Below are 25917 nucleotides of genomic sequence, written 5' to 3'. Positions count from 1 at the left end.
TTCAGGGGGCACACCAAAGCAGAAGATCTCCCAGCAAGAGGGGGCCTGGGTCGCAACAATGTTATAGAGGGGAAGGGAACGAGCTTAGAAGAGCAGAGAGTATGGAAAGGTGTTTAGTGTGTGCCACGGTGAAAACCAGAGAAGGATCATACCTATAGATGGCACAGATGTACTTGGGACACCTGTCTGCCTATTTAAAGGCCTCTAAAGTTGGTTGCCACATGAGTGTGTGGATGTGTGTGCTTGGGTGTGAATAGTCAGCGCACACTCTACACACTGAAACAAATGGGAAAGGATTTTGATTATGTGCTCTTTGGTTATTGAGGCTTAAAGATCAATTTTACCACTAATCCGACCTGTACGGTCCACCCAGTGAGTCGAATGTGTAAAAGTTCCCTCTTGGTACCTAGTAGTGTCATTCAGGGACTAGGGCATCCATTTGCTGAATCCTCGTTCTATTATTTGCTCAATGAGGTAATAGTCACCGGAGACCTCAACGACAATGGTTTTTAAGACCCACTCCATCCTCAGAAAGGCACTCGAGGGAAGAGGCGGGGCATTAATTTCACTCCGTGTTCTCGAAAGTGTTTGTGCCTTGTCTTTGAATTCGCAGATGCCCAGAACAAACACATGGCATATGGCATATGGGGTGGTCTGAGGGCCTAAGACCAATAGGGGCTAAACACCTGCAGTATATAGGGCGCCTAGGGGCATATTATCAAGAACTGCGATAAAATGATCGCCGTTTTAGCGGCAGAAAACTGCACGGCGATAATGGGCTTGATAATATGTCCTTGTGAATTCCCATAGCAGCCCAGGTTCTGGCGTTAACCTGGGCTGCTATGGGAATTCACAATATAATATTATCAAGCCCATTATCGCCGTTTTAGCGGCAGTTTTCTGCCGCTAAAATGGCGATAATTTTATTGCTGTTCTTGATAATATGCCCTCTAGTTTACAAAAAAGAAGAGAAATGCAGAGGCTGTTAGAGAGACACGAGTTCTGGCATTGGAAGGCATACCTCCATCCACACTTATTCCTGGGTTTCCTGCAATCTCCATCTAGATTTAGGAGATGGTAGACCAGGAGGCCAATAGTTTTTCTCTGCTGTGTACTGAAATCCACAGCTGCCTCTAGAGAGCACAGTAGATGTCATATCATTACATAGCTTTCCCGAAAGCCTAAGAGGGTGTGGCCCCTGCTACTCGCAGGTGTGACCAGGTGCACCCCCAAGAATGGAGGTTGTAGAAAACTGCCACATAGAAGCGCATGAACACCCTTCCAATCCCAATGACATCCTCAATGTGGTGAAAAGTGTAGGTGCTGCTAAAGGCTCATATGAACATGTTATTTATTAACAGTATAAATGCCACATGGAAATTAATTTCTCCCCAGGTCCCAAGGAATCGCCCTCTTAGCGGGCATAGATCATGCAATTATAATGAGTCAAAGTATTCTTTTTTGCAGCTGACTGGACACCAGTGAGTTGGATAACTCCATGGGTTCTCCATAACTAGTTTATGTACCGTAATTGATTACTTTTCATATGTTATGTAAATGCCCTGCATTTTTTGACCCATTTGTACCTCTCTCCCCAGGTTACAGCTGCATTTGCCCCCCGCCATTTACTGGTCAGCACTGCCAGCTGGACCGAGACAGCTGTGCTTCCCAGCCGTGCCTTCGGGGTGGCACCTGCACCCCAACTCACAGTGGTTACACCTGCAGATGCCTGAGCCAGCACCAAGGACCTAGGTGAGACCAGAAGGCTGGCCATAGTAGTTTTGGTGGTCCAGTTTATACTTTACACAATATTTGTGACTGGCGAACAGTGCAAAGATTTTTACGACCTTAAGTAGTTACTTTGCCATCCTCCTTTAGTTAGGAAGTAGACTGTTTTTCTGCTTTTAGAACCAATTTGGTACCCACTGCATAGTTGTGGGTTGCAAAATTTTATGTTTTTGTCGACCCCTTGGTGGGTGCTATTGTGGGCCTCGCACAGGCTACTAATGGTACTGCTGGTAGTTAAATTGCTATGGCCAAAACCACCTCTGTCCTTACGTAGAGACCCCGACTACACCCAGATACTGCCTGAAGTATTAATAGCACAGTTGTGAGCCAGTACGGCTGCATTTTGAAGAGTTGCAGAAAAGCTAATGGATTCCCAGCTGTAGCACAATTGTTACCAATAAATTCCGCATATATTGTTTTCCGAAGGCCTTCAGCGAGCGATAAGGATTTCCAGTAACTTCTGTGAGGTACTAAATTCTTCAGTGGCAATGACTGAATACTGTGTGGTGCCTTAAATTTGCATTAGGCAGGTTATATCACATGTTTCCTGCTCCACCGGTTTCTTAAAAAACAGAAAGCTGACTGGTAACCTAGTTTCTCTCTATATGCTCTTCTCAAAAATTAAAAGAATGACTACCAGTCATACGAGCCTACGTTTGCATGTCAAAACCAGTGAGATCCAGCTTCCCAAAGAGCACGCGCGACATCACACAAAAGAGTGGAAACCATTGTCTAGTCGGGGTGGTGCTGAAAGTAAGATTTTAATCCTGAACATATAAAAACTAAAAATGTAAACCTTGGATGAACAGGATATGGCGAGGGAGCTGTAGTACCTCTTGTTCCAGGTCCCAGAAATCTCACCAGCACAACATCCTGATGGCTTCCCAAAAAACATCTAAACACCCTAAAAATCATTGAAATGTTACACTTTGGCTGAGCACATTTTTGTAACAGCATTTTCGAGACACTTGTAAATGGAATCAGAGTAGTTCTAATGCAAATAGATCTTGCAGAAAAGGATTGAGACATAATTTTTTTAACGTGCATAAGCTTGCTACTGCTTAAAGTAATTGGATCTTAGAACAAATAGTTTAGTGGAGTTTTAAAGTTCTAACTACCTCGAAATGTTCTTTTGAGCAATACAATTAGAGAACATGTATCAATTTTACAGCATATGCGGACAAGTTCATTGATAAAAATATGATATTTTTAGGCATGTTTAGAGGTTGGGCTTACCTCCATATTTTAAAAAGGAACTCAGTGGAAATTTCAACTCTCGCTCCTTCTTCTCATTTTTTAAAAAGTATCAGAAGTTCATCAAAAAGAGAAAAATTGTCACACAATATACCAAAACAATCAGCACCAGAAATGTTTTCCCATATTAACCTGAAGCATCCCAAAATACCAACGCAAGTGGCACTAGTAAAAATGTGATAATTATCACACCTGTTAATACCGATAACCCAGGAACAGGAATTTAAAGTGCGCAATCATTATTGAATATTACAAACTGTGCCCCATAAAATGGGGCATAACATTTAGACTTGGTGCTTTGCACACCAAAATCTGCCTGTCCTACTGTTTGCCCTCAGTGAATTTCAGCAGGTTTGATTTGACAAAATTACTCTGGGAAACATTGCAGGGATGGGGTGATTACCTGAAAAAATTGTGATTTCAATCTAAGCACAAACCTACACTTAAGCAGGGATCAATAAAAATACCCCATTCGTAATGTGGTCCCAAAGTCAGCAAATCCTCAGCTAAAGCCCTTTACACCCCAGCGTCAAATTTTAACAAAACCTCAAGTTTCCAAAAATTCACCAAGACTCCTCAGATGTTCGTGAATTTCCCCCAATTATCAAACGTAATATACCCCAAATCATTGTGAAACTGGCCAAAAGTATCAGCATCAACAAATCACCTTCCCACAATTGTACCTACAGACAATATTATGTACCTCTTCTGTCATGGAGTCACCTATACCCTCTGCAGTGTATGCGCCTGCTGCTTCACTTTCCTCTGTAGCCACCTCCCTAACAAAGAGTGCCTTCCTCGGACTATCTATGCACTCATCCTCCCCTGCATGCGGTGTGCTGTAGTATTAATTCACTTTGTAAAACACACACAAAAAAAGGTAATTGGCCCTGATTATGAGTGGGATGAAATTCTGAGGGGGTGGTGGTTATTTAACACACCCAATATTCACCTGTTGCATTAAATACCTAATTCCGCTCTATATTTCAACAGGTCAAGCCTGTCGAAATTGAACAGTGGCAAAGTACACAGTATTTACTGTACCTTGTGGATTTCGGTGTGTCAAGGACCAAATCTGCATGTTATTCCCCAAAAACTCCGAATAGGCGCTATTTATTGCACCGGATAAATAACATAACCTGGCCTATGGTTATTTATGGGGTGCGATAAATAGCATCATGATACCAACGAATTCAGTATGGGACTTGTATCCTCCTTCTGCTCACATTCAGGAAACTACTTTTTAGGTCTTACCTAGGCAGCGCTTGCATTGTCTCTTCGAGACATGCTGTATTCAGGATATGTGCATAAAGCTCTGCCTACTTCCTGCTCTTTTTAATTTAATTGGCTCCTGTCCCTGTTCTTTGTACACGGTGGCCTTTTATTGATCATTAGACTTTGTAGTCCCTCCTTAGTATCGCCCTGTCTATTTGTGTAACATCCCATGAGCTTGTGGTACTGTCTTGCATGCAATTTGCTATAAAAAATTCTTTTGTGCATGTAAAATTTTTATTTTTGATTTTAATCTACCACTCCAAGTTGTGTCTGCCATCTTGATATGGTAGATTAAAAAACTCACCCACATCATTCTGCCATTGCACGCAAACATTTTTATGCAAGTATGCTTCATAATGTATACATGCACATATGGAATTATGCAGCCACTAACAGCATCATGATGCATAAGCGTCGTCGTGCTTTTCTTTCCTTTTCTTGCTAATGGTGCACAGTATTGGCAAAGTAATTAGTTTAAATGATTAAGCCCCAGTGCTTAATATCTAAAAGAATAAGTGCTGTGGCCCAAAGTTTTGCTCAGAAGACTACCACCAGTGCTACTGAATATTGAGTGAGACGAAAATCAAGGTTGCGTAGTCTTGATTCTAGTTCATGGCTCTTTCATCCACCACCAGACACTCCCTTTGTCACTTTTTTGTGCCTTTATCTTCCTTCCTATTTCTTACCTTCCATGTGTTTTCCTTTCCCTTGCTCTGGGTCAAAGTTTGATGAGTAAAAAAAGGTTGGTCCCAAAAACAAGTGGTGCTGAGCACCAACTGTAACCCAGGCTCAAATTAAGCACTAGTGAGACCTATTGGCTTTGCTAATGCTTTTTTGTCGTGCTACATGTATTTCTTCTCTTCCCTTGAACACTGTTCACAATCACCTTACAAGTTTCCTTTCTTGATGCTGTTGGCATGCATTCTCTGTCTCACTGTCTTATGCTGGTTCTGCATCCCACCTATAAGAAGAAGTTGATATGTGCTAAGACCAGCTTAAGGCTTTTTGCATTGTAGTGTTTATTGCTGGAGGTCTTCAGTCATGTAGTGTCAGGATCCGAGAAGATTCTGAGTAAATGATGCAAGCTTCTGATTTGCTACGGTATCATGAAAACTCTTCACTACCCGCTAATTTGAGAATATTTATTGATGGAATGCAATTAACTGTGTGTTGATGTCAGAAGGCTAATGTGTGCTCTCGCCTCTTTCTCCCTTGCCCACCTTTACTCTGCAGATGTGAGGATGATGTCTTAGGGTGTCCCGAGTCTCCTTGCATGAACGGGGGCCACTGTGAGGACAGCGACAGCGATGCCTCCCCACACTGTAACTGTACATATGGGTATGGGGGCCCGACCTGTGAGGTATGGCAGTTGCCTGGGAATAGAAGCTACAGCATGGTGACCGGGCCTCGCGAGATTGCAGAGATTGTGGCTGGTGTCCTGGGTCTTGGTATCCTGGTAGGTGCTTTCCTCATCCTGAAAAAGCACCTTCGTCGTCGGAAGATGGCCCATAAGCCTGTCCCCAAGGAGGACCCTGACGTTATCCTAAAGAACGAGTTCTCCAAAAATATTGGTGTTGATACGCAAGGTGCTGGACCACCCATTGAGTTGAATCTTATAAGGACTGGCTCGCAGAACAACTTGGATGCAGCTGGCTCTCGTAAACAGCTGGACGCAACCGAATTCACATCCTTTGGCTCTGGAAACACCCAGAAAGCCCGCGGAACGGTGGTGTGCAGTGTCGCTCCCAACCTCCCACCAGCTCCACCTTCGACCTCCGACAATGAGTCCCTTGTGAAGAGCACTTGGGAAGGTGATGACTTCGGTGAGTGCCTCTATTCTCATTGGGACATTATCACTGTTTTTGTTATTACTTCATTTCAAATAAGGTTGAATTGGTCTACTGTTAACACCGTTCCATAAGAAATTACCCCACTCCCAATAGAGCAAGTCAAGTAGATAGGATTTAAAATGTAGACCTAAGTGCCAGGCTCAACATATAATGCTAAAGGCCCCTCCATTCCTCTGTCTTTTACCAGTTCTTCCTGTGCAGCCAGAACACCCGAGACATAAACAAGAAAGAAAAGAGGGAGGAGAAAGTGAAAGAGGTAAAATGTTAACTTGAAAAGGAAATGGAAAGAAAAAAGAGAAGGAAAGGGAAATCAAAGTGAAAAAGGAAAGAGAAAGTGTCAAAGAAAAAATACCTTTTTTACATTTTATTCCGAGTCAGCACAGTCACTGTTGCTTTTCTGAGCTAAATTTGCCTTATTCCCTGGAGAAAATAATGAAGGTAGCCAAGGTTTTCTAGTGTGTATATTCATTTTAAGGCCTGTTTTCGGTGTCTTCTTATGCGCATTTTTTAATAAAATAAAAGATACTGCCTTAATTCAGTAACTAGAATTGCCTTAGACTACAGGAAGATGGTCACCAGTAGTTAGGTCTGTTTTTCTATAGACAGTACTTTTTGGTTTGCTAATAACTGTCACCCCGTCTGACGAATCTTCACAAAACTTTCCTAAAAAAAAATTCATCCACCTCAGCTCCTTCCTGGAAAGTTTTGGGGTGATCCATCCAGCGGGTGCTGAGAAAAAAGGAGGGTCCCAAAACATAAAATGTCCATGCATTTTCCATTGATTTCTTTAAGAAAAGTTTTAGCAAAAACTGCTGATCGTCATAAAGCTATAACTTGGGTCACAGATTGTGCTTTTTGAGATTTGATGTAAATCAGTTCAGTAGTTTTTGAGATATTAAGGGTGAAAAATAATTGCATATCTTTGCAGTTGAACCCACAAGAGTTCCGCAGGCGTCCTGCCAGAGCACAAAATCAAAAATAGAGCCTTGTTATGGGTTGAGAGGCCCATATTTCCCATGAGCCATCACGCTATCACAGGAGCGAGAGGCTCCCACAAGTCTTGCAAACACTCTGAATTGGTTGAATGTTAGAAATGAAATGGCTGCCATTACTGTTTACTGTGACAAATTGGAGGTGTTCTGGAAATGAAGTAAAAAAGCTATGTAATGGGGCAGCAGAAAGGCATGCTGTTCCCTTGACTTAGAGAGGAGGTGTCTAAGGGATAGCTACTGTGAAGATAATAAATATATATTGATTTTACCTAATTTTTCTTATCTAGCATACAGTCCAGTACTGTATTATCAAGTGGGGCATAGTCGAATAGCATATAGTGGAATAGCATAAACTATAGTTGGGTACAGTGAATAGTGTACAGTTGTGAGCAGTACATTGTAGCGGTGTCCAGAAACTGTCATACACAAAGTGTAATAGATGACAGTGATGAGTAGTATAACAAAGTAGGGTATAGTGTTGTAGATTGGAGTGGCCTTCAATGGAGTCTGGTAGAGTAGAGTGGACTAATGTACTGTACAATATAGTGGTGTATACTAGAGTGTCAAAGTGGAGTGGCATACTTTAAATAGAGTACAGTGGAGTGCTGTAAAGTTAAATGTTATGCATTAGAGTGGCATTAAGTAGAGTGTGTAATTTAAAGGAAACAGAGTTAAAGTGTGTGAAAAAACATCAATTTTATAGCTGCAAAATATATATTATAACATGTACATGTAAATTTTCTGGATGTATATGTTAATAGTGTAAGTAATGCTAAACGTATACATTATATAAAACATAGTTTTATATTGTGCTATGATGTACCGTGCTTAATTGATGGTATACCACGATGCATGGGGCTCACAACTGGTAAAAGTGATAGGTTGATGGCTGTGTTTTATCAAAGGTAAAAATCAGCCATATTGTTTTTATCACAAATTTCCATTATTGTGCGGTCAGCATTTTGCTGACTTATGGATGAGATGTTACGTATAATTAAGTATGATGTTGTATTGCGATTAACAACCTATTATCACTTTATTTGAGTAGTAAAGTGTTCCTTTTTTTGGTTTATAAATGTGTATATATTATTGACCAATGGATTTTTTATATTTTCTCCTTTAATAATTTTGGACCAGTTTGCCGAATCTCCTCAAAATTTAGCATACTTGTTCCACCTGTGTCATTGTGGAGGGAGTAGACGTTTTGTGTGGTTTAGTCAAGGGGGTTCAGAGAAAAAAGGTGGTCCCAAAACATGCTTAATTGCAATGTATTTTGATGCACACTTTTGTATTTTCCGTTCTGAGAAAACCGTCAGTCGCATTTTGTTAAAATGTCTCAGGATTACATATTATAGTACTCACATGAAAAGTTTGTGTAGGTTAGGTGCATAGCGTAACTAATTTATAAGTTATAAGGTATTTAAAGTTAGGGATATCAGATGTTGTGTTATTTTAGTGAAATGTGGGGATATAACACAATAGTACCACAGTACAAAGTGATTACAAGTCATTAACTGATTGTAGGTACAGTTGCCTGTGTTATGCCTTCCGATGTAGGTAAGTATTACCTGTGGTATTTTTGCCCTAACTTTTACCGCTTTAGTAAAGTGGTAATAGGTAGATCAAAATATTTATATGTTTCTATATATTTTTTTTAAAAATACGGCGAGCACTAAAATATAGTGACTTATAGTGTATTTGCACTTTTTTCCTTTTTTTCTGTTACCGCGGTACTCCTGTAGTGCTCCCAATTTTTCAAAAATATATATAAACTTATAAGTAATCTTCCCAACCAATTACCATTTTTAAAAAGTGGTAATAGGTATGAGGAAAAATTCCAAACAATACTTATTTATATTGAGTAGCATAACGCAGAACACAGGGAAACTCGAACTGAAAACAACATGGCTGCCTTTAACTTTTGTAAAGGCAGTCATTAGACAATCAGCTAATGACTTGTCATTGCTATATACCTCTGGAGTACCACAGTACTATCACGGCCACAGATATGGCTAAATTAAAAACACTTAAAACATATAAAATACTTGCCTACTTACCTACAATACCCCAAAGAATCATCTGCGCACCAAAATATGTAATCCTTCCAAAATGTTGTAACATTCCGACTGATGATTTTCGCTCTACATGAAATACAAAAGTCTATATAAAATGCAATTCATTGGATTTTATGCCCGTTATGGGACCCTCTTTTTTCTTTGCACCCTTTTGATAAAAGCTGTGAAAATGTCATGACTCCAGGGAAAAAATGGGGGCAGTATGATCCGATCTACGAATTGTAGGTGTGTCGAAGGTCAGATTTAAGTCCACAGACAGATCTCTTCGTCACTGAAAAAACTGCTCTGTCTTTTTTTTTCCGTCTTTAGATAAGTCAATTTACCTATGAATGATTGCTCATCATTGCTATCTATAATATGAATCAAAAAACCATAAACCTATTTTGAATTCCATGTGACCGCTACACTTACTTTTGTATGATTGCTTAGCCTCTGCAGCTGTGTCCATATAATTGACCTATTCGCCTAAATGCCTATCCTGAATTTTGCCGCCTTTCCTGCATTTTAAAAGTAATTGTCCATAAATTGTCACCCTGCAAGATTGTCACTCTTTATGACTGACCTCTTGTTCCACTCTCAAGCCCTCCATAGCATCCTATTTGTTGTAGTGGTGTAAGGTGCAGGTCAAGAGGTGAAAACTACAGATGATAAACAGGACTTTTAGAGTGCTAATAACTTTGAAGTCTTGCTGCTGCCTTCATGAGCCCTGAGACCAGCGGTAGCAAGGGTAACGCCACGGGTGCCAATAGACTGCCACATTCATCCTCTTGACTTGTTTTTTTTGTAATTTTGATAAACACTAGTACTCCAATTTTAGAATTCCATCTCTTAAGTTTATTTAAAATGACTAAGACGTTTCACAAATATACACCGTGGCTCTTTTTTAATAAAATAATATTTACGAAAAAAGTATAAGAACAAACCAAACCAACCCTTAGAGAAAATATTGATAGGAAAATGTGTTTAACAACATTCCCACAATATGCCCTAAAATTAACATTTCATGCTGTTTCCCTCAAAAACCTCTATGTTTATCCCACCCTCCCCTTGCAATTGTTTATTTGTCGTTGTTGCCAAATATCTTAACGACAATCTCCCATGGAAGCACCGGCATTAAGTTTAAGCCTGCCATTTCAGAATCCACTGAGACATAGGGGCTGATTTTGATATTGGTGGGACTGCCACAAACAGGCCGTTGGTGGCGGTCCCACTGACAGACAGCCCTTCGAGCCATCGTCGGATTACAGTACCGGCGGTTGGACCTCAAGCTATCGGAGGGAAGACCGCCGCATTCCCCAGAATCTCAGATCCCTATGGGTTGGCAGTCAGATTTGCAGTCCCGACAGGAAAGAGTGCCGGGGCAGACACTGCTGCCCGGTTTATGATACCCCTTTTTTACAGCCCTTTCATATCAGATAGACCGCCATAATAAGGCTGTTGGAAACTGGTTTTAGGAGCCCCAAACAGGGCCCCCATCCCTCGTGGGCCACAGCAAAGTGGTCCTTGAGGCACATGTGGTGCCCCACACACCTTCATATACTGTGTGCCATGCACCATTTGGTGCATGACACACTGTGCATGAAGGTGTAGGAGGTGCCCGATACCATGGTGGCTTGTGCTGCAGCCCTTTTTAACGGCTGCAGCACAAACAGCTGTGGTATGGAGTAGTTTCCAACTGCCATCATGGCGGTCCCATTGTAATGCGGCAGTTGGACTGCCAACGGCCTGTCAGGCGGTCTCCTGACAGCCACAATAACGCTTGGCGGTCTGACTGCGCGGCATCGCAAAGATGCCCATAATTACTAACTCAGGGGAATGGTGTTGGAAACTCCAGCAACACTCAAAAGCAATATATACTCTTATATTTTCCTTTGCTCAAGTGACAATTATCACACGCTCAAAGTTCATACTCATAATAGTCAAGTCTCATCTCTCTTGGTTATTTTGCAGGCACAGTAAATCCTTATGTTTGTCAGTGGAAGACATTAAATCAAAGGGTTAGAAAAGTTATGAGTAGGGAGCTACCCTTTCTGTCAGGAAAAGGATTGGGTTGACAATTGTGCAAAAACAGAGTACCTTCTCCTGATTGTACCTTATGAGCGGTGTGCCTTACCCCTTTGGGGTGACCACCGACATGCAAAAAGACTGTGCAATATTGTCTAGGTTACCAAATTTACAATGTAGAATATCAAAAACCTTCTGTGCAATGGGGAACCATATATAAATCAAAGACTTATTTCTATTAAAATATTTGTACGTTTATTAATAAAATTTTGTTTAAAAGATCATAGTATCGCAATACTGTTACATGAAAAAACACTGTAAAATATACATTCAATTGGTACAAAGCATATTCATAACACATTCATTAAGACAATTCTAAGTTTAAAAACTACTTTTGTAGCTATGTTTACAAAAAGACATATTAATACATGGTAGTGAAATAATATCTTAGTAGGAACAAAACTGTCGACGCGGCGTTTCGGTGCCACTTTTATTCTTGCACCTTCTTCAGGACTCGTTCCCTGTTTGGTCACATCTACAAAAACATATATCATAAAGCATTGCATTAGGTCCCATCTTATAGCATCGCTTTCACTTTCTTAGTACATAACTGATTTCATCCTAGTATTTGGTAACCTTTACATTGATTCGTGCACACCTTTGCTAACGACATTATTAAATGTCCTTCACTGTCTGTTATCATTGTCTATAGGCAGGTTGGCTAATGGGCAGGACAATGGTAGTGAAGTGTATTTTCATTACTCCATCGCTGATGACTGACTCAGGTTTCTTTACTTTCCAGGACAGTCCTGTTACACACCCCTTTCTCGGATTTTTTCAATATACCTGCTTCTTTATTTCTCACGGGTCCATTTATTGTGACCTTGGGGCTAGAGTTAACTTTTCTTTTAATTAACTGGATCTATCCACCCCTCTCCATTTCCTTAACTTACCCAGGTTATATTCCCTGGAGCTTTTTCTCTAGTCATATGAGTCCGTTTAGCATCTGCTCAAATTTTCCATACCCTTTGTTACTATGGAATTTCTATTTTTGGGACGAGATAAAAAAGAGCATATTTTAATTTTTGTTTAGATTTTTCTGTTCAATTCAAAATGGGTTTCTATTACTCCCTTTGTTTAATTACCTTATCATTCGATATTCCTGGTCTTTCCTCAGAATGTATGGAATTTGACCACTTCAGTACTATAAAGCAAAAAAACATGCATTTTTCTATTTTATGTTCAGTTGAGCAACTATTTCAGCATTGATTTACTAATGGGCCTAGAGGTTTCTTACCGGTCCTATTTCCATTTATCTCTTGGTCATAAGGAGGACGCCTCTGGAAGCTCCCTTTTGATCTTTCTACTTCAATCTCCGTCTAGGGATGGAATCATTTAATTAGCGTCACTTTCCTTCCACTAAACTCACTCTGGTGTATTCCATTATTGTTTTACTTCTTACCTTACTGTGTGACAAGAGTTACTTTTAATTTACTTCACTCTTCTGTGTATCAATCCACTCTGGAGTTGGCAATCTTTATGTTATAGCCTTTTGACTTGGCTTATATCTCTATAGAGAAAAGACAAATGATTTTAAGCTCTATCAGAGACCTCTGTCCTTAGCATTTTCTTGCCTGCTACACACTGTTCCCTTCCCTACTTACTTGATGGTGGGAGCTGAACTGCGTGGCGTCCTCCTTGCCTTCCGAGTCTTCTTGATCTAAACAGACTGGTTCCTCTCTGGTTTTTATACCTTCAGTAATTGGCTGATTAGTGTCACCTGGCCATTGTTGGTATGTGCATTTGTCTGTTATCCTCGCTGCGGACGCCATCTTGTAGTGGGTTCGAGTTCTTGATTATCTATAGGGGCTTGTACTAAATCTGTTTATATTGGAGCTTACTCTAGCCATCTCCGCCTTCTAAGTAATATAACCTATGTTTTCTGTTTTAATGGGCCATTTCGGGATTCCGCCGAGATTTATGGCGAAATTCAGAAAATCTTATAATTATTCGTTTTGCCACCCCTTCGTCACTATATATTTATCTGGTGAATTCTAATCGATTGCCCACCTGGTGTTAGTTCCTTTATTACATATGGTCTCTACTGGTGTCTTGGAACGATCAATAGTTGTTTAGTAATCGTCCCGCGGTCGCCATTTTGGATGAGGGGACCTTCTGTCCTTGAGAAACCCTTTGCATCTTATAATTGTGGATGTAAAAGGATTGTTTAATTATTTTTATTGTCCACCTCTCTGGTCCTTTTATTGAGTGCCTTAGTCTTTCCAGCCCTTATGCGCTCATATCGCGTCTTCTGCCACCCTGTCACTAATAGTGCGCGCCATCTTGGATTGGGGTGGAAACGATCACTTGTTGTTTTGTGATTGTCGCGCGGTCGCCATTTTGGATGAGGGGACCTTCTATTCCATGGAATCTGCTTCTTATGGTTGTGAATGTAAAAAAGATTGTTTAATTCTATTTATTGTCCACCTCTCTGGTCCTCATATTAATTCCCTTAGCCTTCCGAGCCCTTGTACGCTCGTATCGCGTCTTCTATCTCCCTGACATTAATATTGCGCGCCATCTTGGATAGGGGTGGTGAGACACTCGGAATTATTCCGTTTTAATGTTATTCTACTATTTACACATCTGCAAGGTTTTCATAAACATATTGTGAGACATTTTGGCTCATAATTGTGTTATCATGTCACTATTCACTGTTATTTCATCAGCCTTATTATTTACATTATCAGGTGCATCTGAACTTTTTTATGATTAATATAATTCGATGTCAAACAAACATTTTCCTACGGTCCTATCTACATGTTTAATGACACGAGGGACGGTTCCACTGTCACTGGATTGTATAATCTTTAGCGACCATACTTGTTTCTTGATTATCCTATGGGCTGCTCTCATAGTCTTATCACTTAGGTTACAAAGGGACCTCATCCTCCTAACTTGACTCCTTAATTGTACTATAGTATTTTTTCCCACTCTTCTTTATTGTTAAGGCCTGTTTTGTAAGAACTAAATTTGGACATATAATATTGTTCTCTTTGTCTCCGTTTCTTAGTTAAGTCTCCACCTCTTCTATTGAGGCTGACTGTTTCCAAAACGCACCACCGCACGTCCTCCACTGTGTGACCCATCTCTATCCAGTGGGCAACCAGTGGTGCTGCTATCTTTTTAGTACGGATGGCTGACTTGTGTTCAGTTATTCTTGTCCTGATCTCACGTTGGGTTTCTCCTATATATGCTTTGCCACAAGGACAATTAATCATATATATGACATTGTTGGTTCTGCAATTAAATAGTTCTTTATATATGTGTGTAATTTTGCCGTAAGTTATATTGGGACCTGATATGATGGACGAGCAGTTTTTACAGTTCCCACAGGCGAAGTTACCTGTTGGTGTTGACCCATCTATTGTTCTGATTGAATTCCTTTTGTTTTTATTGGGATATGTTTCAACTAGACAATTTCTAATTGTGCGATTTCTTCTAAAGGCAAAGATAGGTTTTGGTATTGGTGTTTCGCCTTGGTCATTTATCAACTTCCAATTACTGTTGATACAGTTCTTTAATTTATTGGATATGCATGAAAAATTCGTCACAAATGCAATAGGTTTTGTTTCGTTACTCTGTCTGGTTTTTGGTTCGAATAGACTCTCTCTATTGTAATATTTGGCCCTTTTGTAAGCCTTTTTTATCATCTTCTTTGGATACCCTCTTTCGACAAACTTTTTCGTCAAGACATTTGCGTGTTTATCATACTCTTTCATGGTGGTGCAGTTTCGCCGAACCCTTAAGAATTGACCAAAGGGTATATTGTTTTTTTGGGTAGGTGGGTGGTGGCTATTGAAGTGGAGCATTGTGTTGCGGTCCGTTGGTTTCGTAAAAAGTTCCACTGTTAGGACGCCCTCCACATTTTTTATTTTAATGTCCAAAAAATCACACTCCTCGTTACTATACGTGGAGGTGAAATTTAGGTTTTCATCACCCATGTTTAACCATGTGATGAATTCTGTTAGTTGCTCTCTTTCTCCTTCCCAAATAAAAAAAATATCATCAATGAACCTGGACCATTTTTTAATGTTTTCAAAAAATGGCGCCATGGGATTAAAGATATGTTTTGACTCAAAATCCGCTACGTATAAACACGCCAGACTCGGAGCACAGGTGGCTCCCATGCTGGTCCCCTTGGTTTGTTTATACATATTATCTTTAAATAGAAAGATGTTATTTTTAAGAATGAGTTCTAAACATTCTATCATAAAGATTGAGGGCTCTGATAGATCTTCTTCCCCATTTAACAGTAACTTTTTAATTACTTTGATGGTATCATTTTGGGGGATGTTTGTATAGAGCGCTTCTATATCAAGCGTAACCATCCATTGGGTACAGGGGTTGAATTCAATTCCTTCCACTTTTTTAATCATTTCTGTCGTGTCTTTTATATATGCTGGTTGGATTACAACCAACGGTTGGATAAATTTATCCACATATTTGCTAAGTGGTTCTGTGAGGGAGTTTAAACTAGAGACAATAGGTCTCATGGGTGGGTTTTTGATATCCTTATGCACTTTGGGTAACCCGTAGATGGCTGGAATAGTGGGACTTTCATTATTAAGGAAGTTAAATTCCTCTTGATTAATTACACCATCTTCTCTTGCTAATAAGAGTAGGCTCTTTATCCGTTTCCCTAGATCGTGCCATTCTGTCATATTTGATTTTGTATAGTGGTTAGGGTTGTCTAAGAGATAGTTCATCCTTTCATCATAATCTTTTGTTTCTAATACCACTATACTACCACCCTTGTCACCGGGTTTGATGGTAATCTTATCATCTTTTTCTAGGTTACACAGGGCCTTTTTCTCTTCCAAGGTGAGATTATTTTTTACCCACATCCTCTGGTCCAGTATTTCCTCAAGTCCTCTTGTTATGACTCTTTCAAAGGTGTCTACGTTTTTATTTACCATGGAGCTTAGTGGGGTCCATAGAGACTTGGGGCGTAAGCCAGATTTGTTGTCTGTAGGCATTCTTTCTTTACCCTCAAAACATTTTTGTAATCTGATTTTCCTTATTAGCTGCTGTAGGTCCCTTTATAATGTAAATCTATCTGGTGGTCCTACTATGGCATAGCCGAGTCCCTTTTCTAGTAGACTGATTTCTTCCTTAGTCAGGTCCCTATTAGCTAAATTTATTATTGGGGCTTTTTTGTCATGTTCTAATCCCATGTTTTTTGGCTCCTCGTTTTCATGTAGGGACGTTGTTGGCCCTGGTTGGTCTGATAGTTTCCTCTCCCCCTCCCCCGTCCCCTCGGGGTTGGGTTTTGATTTTGAGTTTGATTTCCTTTCCGCCTGTCTAAAAAAGCGAGACTGTCTCTTGTTTGTTTATTTGGTCGGTCCCCTTCTGTCTCGGGCTGGTTCCCTGTTGTTGTATCATTCTCTGAATCACTATTTGTGTACGATGTGTCGGAGAATGTTACTCCCTTTCTAGGGCCCTGGCGTTTGTTAGCTTGCCAGTTTCCTCTGTTTGGCCAATCTTCCCATGGCCTATCAAAATAATCTTTTTGAATGTAAGGATACACTAGCTCTTGCTTATATTGGTTTAGATCTTTCCTAAACTTATTACTTTTTTTATTAATTAGGTAATCCTTATATCCATCAAGATCCCTTTGGATCTCTTCCAGTTTTTGTTTAGCATCCTTCACTGAGGTATTCTCTTTAAGTTTCCTTTCCATCTCATCTAGTTCTACTTTCTCTATAATAAGGGTGGCTTGTGCAGTTTCAATGATTAACAAAAGCCAATCTCTGCTGCATCTGTTGGCTATGAACGTCCAAGTCTCTAAAAATTTCTCGTTTTTTACAAAAAGGCTCGGTTCGTTCTTAACCTGTAGTCCTTTGGGTATCATCCCCTTCTTACAATATTGTATAAGCCAGAGGCGTCCTCCTTATGACCAAGAGATAAATGGAAATAGGACCGGTAAGAAACCTCTAGGCCCATTAGTAAATCAATGCTGAAATAGTTGCTCAACTGAACATAAAATAGAAAAATGCATGTTTTTTTGCTTTATAGTACTGAAGTGGTCAAATTCCATACATTCTGAGGAAAGACCAGGAATATCGAATGATAAGGTAATTAAACAAAGGGAGTAATAGAAACCCATTTTGAATTGAACAGAAAAATCTAAACAAAAATTAAAATATGCTCTTTTTTATCTCGTCCCAAAAATAGAAATTCCATAGTAACAAAGGGTATGGAAAATTTGAGCAGATGCTAAACGGACTCATATGACTAGAGAAAAAGCTCCAGGGAATATAACCTGGGTAAGTTAAGGAAATGGAGAGGGGTGGATAGATCCAGTTAATTAAAAGAAAAGTTAACTCTAGCCCCAAGGTCACAATAAATGGACCCGTGAGAAATAAAGAAGCAGGTATATTGAAAAAATCCGAGAAAGGGGTGTGTAACAGGACTGTCCTGGAAAGTAAAGAAACCTGAGTCAGTCATCAGCGATGGAGTAATGAAAATACACTTCACTACCATTGTCCTGCCCATTAGCCAACCTGCCTATAGACAATGATAACAGACAGTGAAGGACATTTAATAATGTCGTTAGCAAAGGTGTGCACGAATCAATGTAAAGGTTACCAAATACTAGGATGAAATCAGTTATGTACTAAGAAAGTGAAAGCGATGCTATAAGATGGGACCTAATGCAATGCTTTATGATATATGTTTTTGTAGATGTGACCAAACAGGGAACGAGTCCTGAAGAAGGTGCAAGAATAAAAGTGGCACCGAAACGCCGCGTCGACAGTTTTGTTCCTACTAAGATATTATTTCACTACCATGTATTAATATGTCTTTTTGTAAACATAGCTACAAAAGTAGTTTTTAAACTTAGAATTGTCTTAATGAATGTGTTATGAATATGCTTTGTACCAATTGAATGTATATTTTACAGTGTTTTTTCATGTAACAGTATTGCGATACTATGATCTTTTAAACAAAATGTTATTAATAAACGTACAAATATTTTAATAGAAATAAGTCTTTGATTTATATATGGTTCCCCATTGCACAGAAGGTTTTTGATATTCTACATTGTAAATTTGGTAACCTAGACAATATTGCACAGTCTTTTTGCATGTCGGTGGTCACCCCAAAGGGGTAAGGCACACCGCTCATAAGGTACAATCAGGAGAAGGTACTCTGTTTTTGCACAATTAAATCAAAGGGGACACTTTTCCACGTTGAGGGTGCAATGTGTCACCCAGTCAGTAAAAAGAAAGATTGAGAGTAGGAAAGAAGAGGAGAGGAGGAGGAAAAAGAGAGAGGCAAAAGTTCATCCCCAGTATCAAGGATCCAATCCCGAAGGGGAGGGCCTCTTAGTTGCCCCCACACACCCTGAAGGATGTCATGCTTCATCATGAAAGCTTTTGCTGCTCGTCGGGCCCGCGATGCAATGCCCGACGGTTCCACGAAGGGTCACTATCACAGAGATCTTTTAAGAGAAAAGCCGTTAGGTGAGTACAGAGGTGTGGGGTGGATCCGGTGGACAAAGTGGTGTGGTGCGTGCACTGGTAGATAAATAAAACTACCTAGGGGTATCCACTGGTGAACTTTTTAATAGTGTGGTGCCCCTGGTAGGATAAAAAACCAGAAGGTTGGTGAGTTACTGTAAGGCCTGATGTGCCCGTGTAACTTAACAAAAGGTCGACATGTTTCACGCCTTATGTGTTTGAACGATCAATGGCGTTTCTTCAGGACCTAACTTATGTGGTAGATGTGCACGTTACATGGGGTTCCAGAATAGAGATGGTATCCCACATGGGTAAGGGGTGGCTTGGGATTGACCGCAGGGTTAATTTCCCTACTGTGTGGTCTGCAATCTCGACTTGTAGATATGCCCAAGCACAGGAGGTACCCTCACGTAAAAGGGAGCAGCCTCCCAAGGCTAGTCTCCGCTGGATGCTGGCACACTATTGGGGTTGCGTCGGGTGCCGGCTCTTTAGCACCTACCCTCTCCCAGCCTTCTGGTTTTTTAGCCTACCAGGGTCACCACACTATTAAAAAGTTCACCAGTGGATTCCCCAGGTAGTTTTATTTATCTACCCCTGCATGCATCACACCAATTTGTCCACCGGATCCACCACACACACCAGCACTCACTTAACAGCTTTTCTCTTAAAAGATCTCTGTGAAAGTGAACCTTCGTGGGACCATCGGGCATCGCAGCGCCGGCCCGCCGAGAAACAAAAGCCGGATTATGAAGCATGACATCCTTTGGGATGTGTGAGGGCAACTAAGAGGCAAGACTTGGCCCTCCCCTTCGGGATTGGATCCTTGATACTGGGGATGATCTTTTGCCTCTCTCTTTTTCCTCCTCCTCGCTTCTTCTTTTCCACTCTCAATCTTTCTTTTTACTGACTGGGTGACACATTGCACCCTCAAAGTGGAACAGTGTCCCTTATGATTTAAAAGTCATTTGTGGAGCACGGACACTGGACCTGAACAAGCTCCTGGTCCCCCCTCTTATTTGTTGACTTAACTTTGTTAGTGGAGGCCAGCATGGCTCGTGGGTGGTATGACGGGGTGGGGGGGGAGTCGCGGGGAGGGGGAATTGCACGGTGGGGTTGCCTTGCACCGGTCTTGCGTCTCTACTTCTGCTCTCCTCTGAACCGGAAGTACACCTAGGCCCCACTGACCAATCGCAATGCTGCAATGCAGTGTTGTGATTGGTAAGCACCCAGGCTCACCTGATCAATCACGGCTCTGCAATGCAGCATTGTGATTGGTCTGAGCGGCATGGCACGGCGCTCAGCCAGGGGCTGGAGCGGTGGGCATGTTCTCCATGCAGGCTGTAATGCAGCCTGCATGGAGAAAAGGGAAAGTGCGCATGACTGGTTTGTCCTGCCCGAGAGGGCCGACCAAACAGTCATTGCACACTTAGGGGTGGGCAAACCACTCCTCCCCTGCTCTGCTCCCACGGCGCAGCAGCCCACCTATCCACCTGCAAAGCAGCATGAAGAATAAAATGATAATAACACAAAGTTATTATCATTTTATGTTTCGTGCTTTGCACTGCTCAAAGTAGTGGGATGACGCTCCTCCGCCATAGTGGAGGAGCCGCCACTGATGTCTGTGCATGCTCTGTGTGCTCCTTGGACCTCTGCCCCTCTTCTAAGTTATAATCATATTTAGGTTTCTGAAAGACTGCGCAACGTTCCACTATTTTGGTTCTGTACAGCGTGTACACCGTGCTTTGCTCTGGTCAGGCGTCTGTCATTGCCACACACTGTCTGCCATAGGTCTGCCATGCGCTGTGACTCACAGCTCGCACAGCTATTGGCCCTGACTGCTATGTGGCACACAGATAGTTTGCAGTATGTTTTTCTGAACAGCTGCATATGAAAAACATGTTTACGAACATTGAAGGCGCACAAACTGAACAGAGCTTGTCTACCCTAAATCAAGCTTATTTCACATCTCTTTTTGTGCCGTAAAAGTATAGTGATCATCAAATGCTGGAAACATTTGGAACTCTGAATATTTAACTTTCCACAATAAAAAAGTAAGCCCCTGTAGGATTAGGAAGGAGAATTCCAAAAGTAGTGCGTGTTCTCGCCATTAGCACAGCTCGGTGCAAATACAATAGGACGATTGACAGTCTGAAAGCCACTTCCGCCTAAGACCGAATAGTATATTCTTATTGCCTTAATGTCTTCAGCAGCTTTAAGAAGGCTGAAGTTCTGTATTCAGATTTAATTGCCTATAAGGCAATCCCTGCCAGCGAATGATATTCTACAGAATGCCAGGGACAAATAAATCAAACTTGACCCAGCCTGGAGCCAGTTAAAGCAGGCATTGTATTGCTCTAGAAAGCAAAATCTAGTTGTTCTCACAAAAAGGTGAATTTCTAAATATTTTTGCCACCTCTGCTTGAGGAGAGGTCGCTCATGGGCAAACCTAGCAGACATTTTTCTGAAGAGTGAACCAGTAGGGAGGAAGTGACGTTTGTCAACACTGGCCAGTCCCTGGTCTCTCGGTGACCTTTGAACTGTCAGCTACAAGTTGGTTTAAACGGTTCCCACACCATTCTTGTGAGTGACTTGACACGAGGTCAACATCCACTGGTAACCAAGACGTGGTTTATTGGAGATGCAGAATGTACAACTCAATATCAGAAGAGCAATCAATGATTCTCTCTCTCAAACTAATATTTTAGTAAAATGGGGCTTTCCTTGATCATTGTGCGGCGGAGGGCGCTCCCTCTCACTCTGCTCTCATGTTTTCTATTACTCATCACTGAGGCTGCAGTGCAGCCCTTACACATTCTCAGTGTCTGATTGCCACCTCATTGCTTGCACCATCTTAGTCTCTCTTCTATCTGACCCCTCCCTGCTTAGCTACCCTGGCCATTTCTGAATCTACAGCCAAAGCATATATATTCTCCTAAGTAGGCATTCATGTCCTACGAGTACTTCTGCTCAAAGCAGTGGACTATGCAGCAACTCTAAACTGTACAGAGAGCATTTTCCTTTCTAGCATCCTGCACTGTCTGTAAAATACATTTGACAATTCAACCTTCAGTGCCCTTACGTTTGCCACCATTGGGACCAACACCAAGCTTGCACATTACATCTTAATGCCACCCACAGACCCCTGCTTGAACCTCTGTTATATACTAATTGGGTGCATATAAGATCAAATGGATGTTAAAGGAAAAGGTACCATTAAAGTAACTCGCTTTTTTTTTTCTTCCAGTGCATCCTGCCGAAACGACGTACTGGCCACCAAGTTACATACCTCCTGCACTTCAAGAGTATCAGCGCTACGAGATCACACACCGGCCCCTTCCTCCTCCACCACTTCCTCCTCTTCCCAGGGACTCTGAACATGTGAACCTTTATGGCGGTTTCCCATTCCCACTGGACCAGGCCAACAAGCGGGCACCCCTTCCCTCTCTCTACAGCAATAAAAACTTGGAAGATCTGATGATCCCTCGACCAGAGGAGGCGCCACCCTCCCAATGCCAGAACGAATACACTGCCATCAGTTACTACCCCCTACCAGAGGGCAAGCAGTATCAACCCAGCCCCGGCTACAAGCGGGTCAGTGTGCGCCTGAGTGTGGCCCAGCCTTCTTATGCTGATGTTGAGGGGCCAGGCCCAACCCTCAGGGCCCTTTCCTTGGTGGTCCCTAACTATGAGGACTCTGACATGGTGGAGAGTGACTATGGTAGTTCGGAGGAAGTTATCTTCTGACCACTGGTCCCTGGAGGAAACCTTTTCAACAAGGTAGTCTGGAGTGAAGGTGCAACAGAAGCCCAAATCCACCTGTGGATTAAACTATGGTGGCAAACTCAAGAATCATGTTGAGCGTCATCATCCTTGATCCTGTTGTGGCCCCTGAAGGTTTAACGTTGGCACCCTGGTACTCTACCCAACACTCTTGCACATTACCAAGCATTAGTACTGCCAAAGGAGCGCAAATGGTTAAATGCCAAGCATTGCAAGTAAAATGGACTCCTGGCTGTAGCTGGATCTGGACACAAAAGTGCCTTGCTGTGGTATGTTGTTATGATTGTTAACAGGTTGGCATGCCTATCCCCATGTGAGATGTAAAGGTGGCAAATCTGCACCCTCGTATCTACACATTACTCACATGATGCTACAGATGTGTGTGCATGATGAAGACCAGACTTTAAACAAAAAGATACTGAAACTGCGTAATGCAAAGTACATTTTCTACAAGCATGCAGTAAAATCTGGTCACAGGTTCTGGCAAGGGGCACTATTTGTTTACTGATTGTTAAGCATGTCTGTTACATAGACGGGATCAAGAGGTACGAAAGACTGTTCCAGAACCAATCTCTGCGGTTGGTCTCAGGACAAGGAGCCGCTCAGCCTCAGGAGTCCAGGCTTGACTGAAAGATTGGTCCCCAAAATGGAGTATCAAGTGGCCCTCCACCAGGCTGGCCCTGGAACCTTGGCTAAGCTCCAAAAAAGCTGTGCTAGAAAGCGTCCTTGAGATTGGTGTACGTGTGCCAGATATTGGCAGGGTGTGTGGAATCGTGATGTTCACAAGGCAAAAAAGTTCAAGTCGAGATGTAAAAAACAGAAACATGGTGGAGAGATGCTCACGAGATGGAATCACAGGACGAGAAGAGGAAAGAGCAAAGCTGCAGGAGATCAAACGCACATTGTAACTATCTGACAGTTGCAGAACCTCAACATAGAAGACACTACCACAGAGCACCCAAGGGTGAGATACACCCACTGTCAGAGCGCTTCAGTGTTTTTGTACGATGGCTCATTCAGTGAAAGCACTCCAGTGTTAGCTGTGCTGGCCGAGCAATTGTTAGGGAACTCTTGTTTTCTTGTAGAGACTATAACCTAGATATCACTCCAGTAGCACTACACTGCCGGCATAATTGGAGAAAGCTCACGCAACAGGTCTAGTTAAAGGTCAATAACTAGACCACATCAGTCACATGTATACCTACTTTATAACAACCAGAGTGCAGCCGAATTACAGTGTTATAAAGACTGACTGTTTAAGTAATAAGAGCACTGCAATACTAATTATACGAGTGACACTGCTGCAGTAACACAGAGCTCGATGCAGTTTACGTGCAAGAACGTTTATAACATGACCACACTATGCAGTTAAGGGCCTGCTAGATGTTGCTTTGTCCACAGTACTTTGTGTAATTTTGACAATTTGTGTTTTTCACATGACTTTCAACGATTTTATTGTTTCTACTTGTCTTTCTAGAACAACCAATCGGCGTAGGTGTTCAGCCTGCAAAACTTCCACTCCATAATCTATGCAGATAGCACTGGGGATCAGACTTGTAGACCTGTCACACCCCCACTTTCCCTTTCCTCTTAACCCTTGCCTGACCAGCTCAATAGAATCCACTTGGTGCTGCTTTTTCAATGTTTTTCCAGTGCTTTTCCAATTAAACTTCCTTTCTCACTCCCATGTCCTGAGTATTATGCATGGCTGTGTTTGTAAGAGCTACAAATGAGTCACTGGATAATGTTTCGCACACGAGCTGGACATATCCTCCGTCTGTGATAGATGGTGCAACCGGACTTGTTTCAGGTGTCCATGGATTGAATCACACCACCCGTCAATTATTTAGCATTGATGCTTGGATGGACCGGAAGTAGTTTCAAGATTACTTGCCAATTATATCACATAGAGTAAGAGTGCCGTTGTCTTAAACACTACCCATTCCTGTTGTTCCTCCAATCCTTTATCATCCTATGGTGACACCAGCTCTCAGACCTGATCATAAATTTCTCAAAAAATTATTTTAACTCTAACTCTAAAATTCCTGAACAAAGTCGGTGGCCTTGCAGTTTGCCTAGTTATTATCTACATCCACACTCCATTAACTAGAGATCCTTTATTCACCATTAGAGTTAGATTAATGTTGGTAACATTAAGGACACAGTTGAGTGGGATTTCCAAACTATAAAATACAAATATGCTCAATAACGGTATAAAACAGCAAAGTTCTATTTCACCAATCAGAATTAAGAATAATTCATCGAAATCCCGAATGCTCATTGGCAAGGGTCAGTTATTGGTGTCCAGAATTGATATAATTCCTAACTACAATTTTTGGGGTCAGGCCGTTCCCAGGGTGCCCTTCTTCTGGATGCTTCGGCTCTTCCATCCCTGTCACTGCAGCCCTCGGGTATTGTGGTCCTCAACATGCATGTGTTGTCATATGTTACTCTGCACGGCATTAGAAGCACTGCCTGCTCATGTGTGTTCCTTTGCTTCCTTCAGTCCTGCCGGCAACCCACTTCCTCTCTGCATGGACGGCACATCCACCAATTGTATTTAATACGAGGATTCTGTAATATCCTCGTATGTTGTAAAGTATTGTTTCTCTATGAGAGTCTAAACCATTTTGTAAAGCAATAAAGTATAATTTTTATTTTAACAACCTGTGGCTCGTGATTTTTCTAAATGCATGAGAGGTGTGACAAATGGAATACATTCCATATAGGTAGTTTCTAGCAAATGACTAATGAGTGGTTAAAAACAAGATTAATGAAAATGTTTTTGAAGTAACTACAGAAGATTGAATATGTCTCGGTATCCTAAGGCAGTTCATCTCATTAAAATACACCCACTAGCCACTTTACTACGTTTGATACTGTTGAGTGTGCCTTTGCATTCTAGTTTAGACATACTAATCATTTTCCGAATAATTTCTCAAATTCGACAGCTCAGTGTATAAGGGGTATGAAGACTGTGAACATACAATGACATGACTTTTGCTGTCCACTTAAGTTAAGCTATTGTGTAAGTTTAGATGCATGAAAGAATATGTTTCCGAGCTTTAATTTTTCATGGAATTCTCGAACGAGCAAAACGACACAGTAAAAACAGGAATGCCATGCCATGCCTCCCGTACTCTGCAAAGCGTATTGGTTTTGTTCCTTTCTATCTTCCCAAGGATATGTGTAACAACAGCGACTGTAGTAACAACTGAATCCCTGTGCTTGTTGCGTAAAAACAGATAAACGAATAATGCATAAGAAGACAGTGTTTTTTCCAATTCAATTGAACAAATATTATATATGTATTAAATGTATATGATGCAATATTTTAGAGTGTGGCCCTTTTCAAAGAATTATCGCTGTTTGA

At 41.4% G+C, this 25917-nt stretch overlaps 1 protein-coding gene across 1 annotated transcript in view; it reads left to right on the top strand.

Annotated features, from left to right (window-relative positions):
* FAT2 (FAT atypical cadherin 2) overlaps positions 1-25204 on the top strand; it is a 201800-nt gene extending 176596 nt beyond the window's left edge. The window contains exons 21-23 of the mRNA XM_078653414.1: positions 1599-1752; positions 5551-6140; positions 22009-25204. Of these exons, the coding sequence (XP_078509540.1) occupies positions 1599-1752; positions 5551-6140; positions 22009-22508 (1244 nt within the window). The 3' untranslated portion in view covers positions 22509-25204. The remainder of the gene's footprint in view (positions 1-1598; positions 1753-5550; positions 6141-22008) is intronic.
* The last annotated feature ends 713 nt before the right edge of the window (positions 25205-25917 follow it).

Source organism: Lissotriton helveticus, chromosome 7 (assembly GCF_964261635.1).
Source record: "Lissotriton helveticus chromosome 7, aLisHel1.1, whole genome shotgun sequence".
Taxonomy (NCBI): Eukaryota; Metazoa; Chordata; class Amphibia; order Caudata; family Salamandridae; genus Lissotriton; species Lissotriton helveticus.
The sequence above is the reverse complement of the archived record's forward strand: the minus strand, read 5'-3'. Positions and strand labels throughout refer to the sequence as shown.